This window comes from Tupaia chinensis, unplaced genomic scaffold (assembly GCF_000334495.1).
Source record: "Tupaia chinensis unplaced genomic scaffold, TupChi_1.0 Scaffold000243_1, whole genome shotgun sequence".
In the NCBI taxonomy this organism is placed as follows: domain Eukaryota; kingdom Metazoa; phylum Chordata; class Mammalia; order Scandentia; family Tupaiidae; genus Tupaia; species Tupaia belangeri.
Genome location: NW_006159721.1, coordinates 1,104,673 through 1,109,661, shown reverse-complemented (window position 1 = coordinate 1,109,661; position 4,989 = coordinate 1,104,673). Strand labels below are relative to the sequence as shown.

Sequence of the window (4,989 nt, the reverse complement as noted above, 5' to 3'; positions counted from 1 at the left end):
GGGGGGGGTGATTTCTTGCTTTCTGTCTCTCTGGTGAGTGCACGCACCCTATAGCAAAATAAATAAATAAATAAATAAATAATAATAAAATTAATCATTTTTTTAAAGTAAGAGTTTTTCAGTGAAAAATGTTCTAAATCCATGCCGTTTTTCCAATAATATGCATTTCCATGAACTTTTTGAAGAACCCTCCCTGGTATTTTTTTTAAAGGTCTTGTGAAACCACTTGAGGGCCAGCCACAGTGGCACAGTAATAATGCAATGCTCTGCGATGTGGAAGTTACATAGGAGGGTTCCAGGTCTGCGTCCCAACATATCCCTATATACACCAGGAGCGTACACCTGTCCCTATGTTCCTGGCTGGCTGAGGCAGGAAGAAAATCATAGTATGAAGATCCCATTGGTGGTGCTTGTCCCTCTCTCCCACTTTCTGTGTGTATGTGTGTGTGTGTGTGAGTGTGAGTGTGTGTGTGTGTGTGTGTGTGTGCCATGGAAGAAATAAACTTTTTAAAAAAATAAATTCACCACTTAGGCATGTAGAGTGTTTCTGGGACATGGATAATAATATTCTATTCCTTTACCTGAGTGGTGGTTACACAGGTATGTTTACTTTGTGATAATGTGTCAAATCGTGCATTTGTATATGTATGCTATGCTTCAATAAAAAGTTTTCTAAGGAAAAATAAATGTGAGCTTTTATTCTTCAGTCTCTTACAGACTCAGATCTTCACACCCAATAATGTCAAGTCACAAATCCTACCTTGTTCCCAGAAGAATCTTTTCCCTTCCCTTCTTCCTCTACATGAAAGCGGAGATTCTCCAATAGGATGACAGACCCAGCAGGTGGGTCAGCACAGGCTTTCTCCACCTCTGGGCCCACACAGTCCTTCAAGAACAGAACATCCCTGGGGAGAGCAAGAGATGAAGACACTGACCAGTCTGAAAATTAAGAACCAGTAACTTCATGCTTAAAAATCTCTCCTGCCAGAGTTTACCCACACCAGAGCCTGGCACTTACTTGCCCAGCAGAGATTTGAGTTCTACAGCAACTGGCTCCAAGGAATACTTGTCAGGCATGGGGACACCATCAGGCCGGCCCAGGTGGCTCATAAGGACAACTGACTTGGCTCCATTGTCCAAGCAAAATTTGATGCTTGGGACTGCAGCCTTGATCCTGCAACCAAAAGAAACAGCAGACAACACAAGGTTACTCCTAGGAGTTAGTGGGAACTAATTTTTTACAGTCTCATAAAACCCCCTTCCTATCTGTTGGCAACCCAAAGGTGGTCCTCAGGTTCATGTTCAAAGAAAAATTAAATAGGATGACAACTCTACCTAACTGTAAAGTCTCATCTGATATTTGCTCCTTGGACAGAAAAGAGCTAACATGGCAAGACTAAAATGGCTATCTATATAAGGACCTGCTTTCAAGGTTGGCCCTGGTTTGCTGCCCAAGAACTTGGCTTTCAAAGTGGTCTCTCAGTTCTCTGACAAGGGCTAAGAGCTGTTCACTGTTTCTGCAGTCTGTACAAACAACGTGATTTATGCTGAGCACCTGCTCTCCTCTAGAAGTCCAGAATTTTTTGGTAGTAGCTAGACAGAGGGATCCACATGACCAGATACTACTATCTCAGGAGCTGAGTCTCTAATGGGCTTCTCTGGGAAGAAACACTGCATGAAATTACAGCATTTATCACAGCTAAAGAAGGAGCAATCAATGTGTTCCCTCATGGAACATGGGAAGCCCACACATGGATCTTTCCAGACTCCTATGTCTTTGCCCTTTGCTGATCCTATCATGTATCCTTTCACTGTAGTAAACTTTAGCCATGAAAACAACTAGAGGCCAAATCCTGTGAGTTCTATCAAATCACTGTGGGATATATGTGTGATACTGGGGACCTCTGAAACACCCCTCTTAAGTGGCTATGAAAGATATATTAGGCACCAGCAGTTAGAGTAATGGCTATGTTGCTGAACTCCCATGTAGTCGACCACAGTTCGAGTCTCAGACCCAGTGGCTTAAACTCACACCGGGCACATGTACGTGCATGCCCAAGATCCTGAGAAAAGAAGAGAGGAGAAGCGATTGCGGCATGCCCATCCCCCTGGGGGGTGATTTCTCGCTTTCTGTCTCTCTGTCTCTCTCTTTCTGGCAAACACATGTGCCCTATAGCAAAAAACTCTCAAAAACTAAAATTAAAAAATTGTAAAAAATAAAAAAGAAAGATATATTAAATTATGAAATCTTGAAACAATTGAAGGAATTCTAGGAACAAATGAAAGATAGGTAATAACTTTTATGCATCTACTCTAGATCCTAAGTCACTTTTTTTATGTAGGAAGAAACACATTACATAAATTTGGTTTCCATAATTCGTCACATTTATTACATTTTAGTTTAATCAAAAGATAATTAAAGGGCCAGCAGGTGAAATGGTGGTTAAGGCACTGGAGTCCCACATGGCCAACTGCAGTTCAATCTCGGGACCTGTCGACTTGAAAATCATGCCAGTTGCATGTGCTCACATGCCCAAAATCCCAAGAGGAAAATGGAGGAGAAGGGATTGCAGTGGGAGCATACCTGCTCAAGGATGATTTCTCGCTTTCCCTCTCTGTCTCTCTCCAGTGAGCACATGCACCCTATGGCAAAAAAAAAAAAAATTTACAAAAAGATAAACTCCCTTTAAAACATTCAAAAGTTTTATTACAAACTTTCTACTTTCAATTTTTGTCAGTTTATAAGAAAATTGGTAACAAAGAAAAGCACTTATATTTATTGCATATTCCCTTTATGCCAAATACTACCCAAAGTTCTGAGAATATAACAGTAACTTGTAAAATAATCCCTACTCTCACAGATGTAAAAAATCTTAATGAGGAAAAAAGACAAATATATATGAGGGGTCTTCAAGAATTTCATGAAAAATATATACTATGAAAAACTATACAAGGGTCTCAAATTTTTCACACTAAAATGAACTCACGCTTTTAACTCCATTTTCCACGAACTTTCTGAAGTACCATGACACCATGCATGAGAGAGAGAGTGTGTGTGTGTATGCACTGTATCAGATGGTGATATGAGACATAGGAAATATAAAGCAAAGTAAAGGGACAAGAATGATGGAAGAATGATGATGGAAGGGATTTTACATTGGCTGACAGGGAAAGTCTGATAAGGTGAAATTTGAGTGAAGAATGGAATAATAAAAAAAGCTATGTTTCTAAAGTATCGTATGCTACTTAATGGCTATAAAAACTCATTCATATCAAATAAAGAAACCTGTATCAGGCACAAAGTTTGTCTAATTAAGCCAATTAATTATCAAGACTATCCCTTATCTGCAAGTTTTATTATTTCTAATGCTGCATTTTGTCAATCAACAGCATGGATTTCTGAAAATATAAACATTTACCCAAATGTTTCTCTTCTCTTTATTCATAACATACCTCGGTAGGTATATTTTCCATGTTTTCTGCATATTGCAAAATAATGAAAATCAGGAGGGGTCACAGCTGCCTTGTACAAAGACCCTGCCATTATGGTATAGCAGGGATTGTACTTGGCAAAATGTCAGGCTCTCAGCTCAGCCATAGTGGTGCAAGCAATAGAGTTCCATTGCACAGTACTGCAGCCATATTGGAAACTGAGTTTAAATACCAGGCAGACCTGAACACACCAGGCATGCCCATGATCCTGATTGGCTAGAAGACTGGGGAGGGAGAGGAGGACCACAATATGGTGAGAGCCTGTCAGGGTATCTGTTGCTGTCTTTCTGTCTCTCTCATGCTCTCAAAATAAGAAAATACATTAACTTTTTAAAATGGCAAGTTGCATTCTGAGACCAACACTTGAAAATGTTCTGGAAGACTGCACCATCTAATATAGTAGCCATTAGCCATGTGTGCCTACTAAGTACTAGAAATCTGACTAGTCCTAACTCAGATGTGCTGTAAGTGTAAAAATACATGCTGGCTCTTAAAGGCTTAGTACACAAAAAAGTTAAACATCCCTCTAATTAAACTTTATATTGATCACATCTCAAAATGATTACTTTAAACTTATCAGGTTGGCTGGGACCAGCAGTTAGCGTAATGGCTATGTCGCTGGACTCCCACGTAGTCGACCACGGTTCACGTCCCAGACCCAGGCTTAAAACTCACACCGGGTGTGTGTGCGTGCGTGCCCAAGATCCCGAGAGGAGAATGGAGGAGAAGGGATTGCCGCGTGGCCATGCCCCCAGAGGGCGATTTCTCACTTTCTGTCTCTCTGTCTCACTCTGTCTGTCTGGCGAGCGCACGCACCCTATAGCAAAAACCTCTCCAAAAAAAAAAAAACTTATCAGATTAAATTAAATATGGTTCACATTATACAGTCATGTGCCACATAACATTTAAGTCAGCTAAGGACCACATGTACAAGAGTCTATAAGATTAGAATGGAGCTCAAAACTCCTGCCACTTATTGACACAGTAATCACTGTGACATCATAGCACAACATGTTGTAATGCTGGTATAAACAAACCTACTGTGCTGCCAGTCATATAAAAGTTTGCTATAGCACACATAATTATGTACAGTACATAATGCCTGATAATATTAGGTCACTGAGAAAGTCATGACATATTTTTCTATGTTTTTCTATGCAAAAATGCATCATGACTTTCCCAACCACCAATAAATAACTATGTTCCTGGCTTATTCCTTCTACAGTACTTTAAAAAAAAAAAAAAACAAGGGTTTACTCAGCTGGCTCCAGGGCACAGTGGTAATGTGCTACTCAAGAGAAGCCAAATCCCACATGGTAACTGTGGTTTGAACCTCCAGCCCAGTCAACCTGAAAAACATGCCAGGCACATGTGTGAATGCCTAGGATCTGATGGTCTGGAGGACTGGAGGAAGGAGACTGTGGGGTAACCAGGCCATGGGGAGGGTGCTCCTCTTTCTCTCTCTCTGTCTCTGTCTCTGTCTCTCTCTCTCTCTTT

At 40.6% G+C, this 4,989-nt stretch overlaps 1 protein-coding gene across 1 annotated transcript in view; it reads right to left on the bottom strand.

Moving 5' to 3' along the window:
* The window catches only part of PGK1 (phosphoglycerate kinase 1), a gene marked incomplete at its 5' end in the record, with an annotated part of 20,104 nt that overhangs the window by 12,666 nt on the left and 2,449 nt on the right, over positions 1-4,989 (bottom strand). Inside the window, 2 exon segments of the mRNA XM_014587910.1 lie at positions 761-905; positions 1,019-1,174. Of these exon segments, the coding sequence (XP_014443396.1) occupies positions 761-905; positions 1,019-1,174 (301 nt within the window).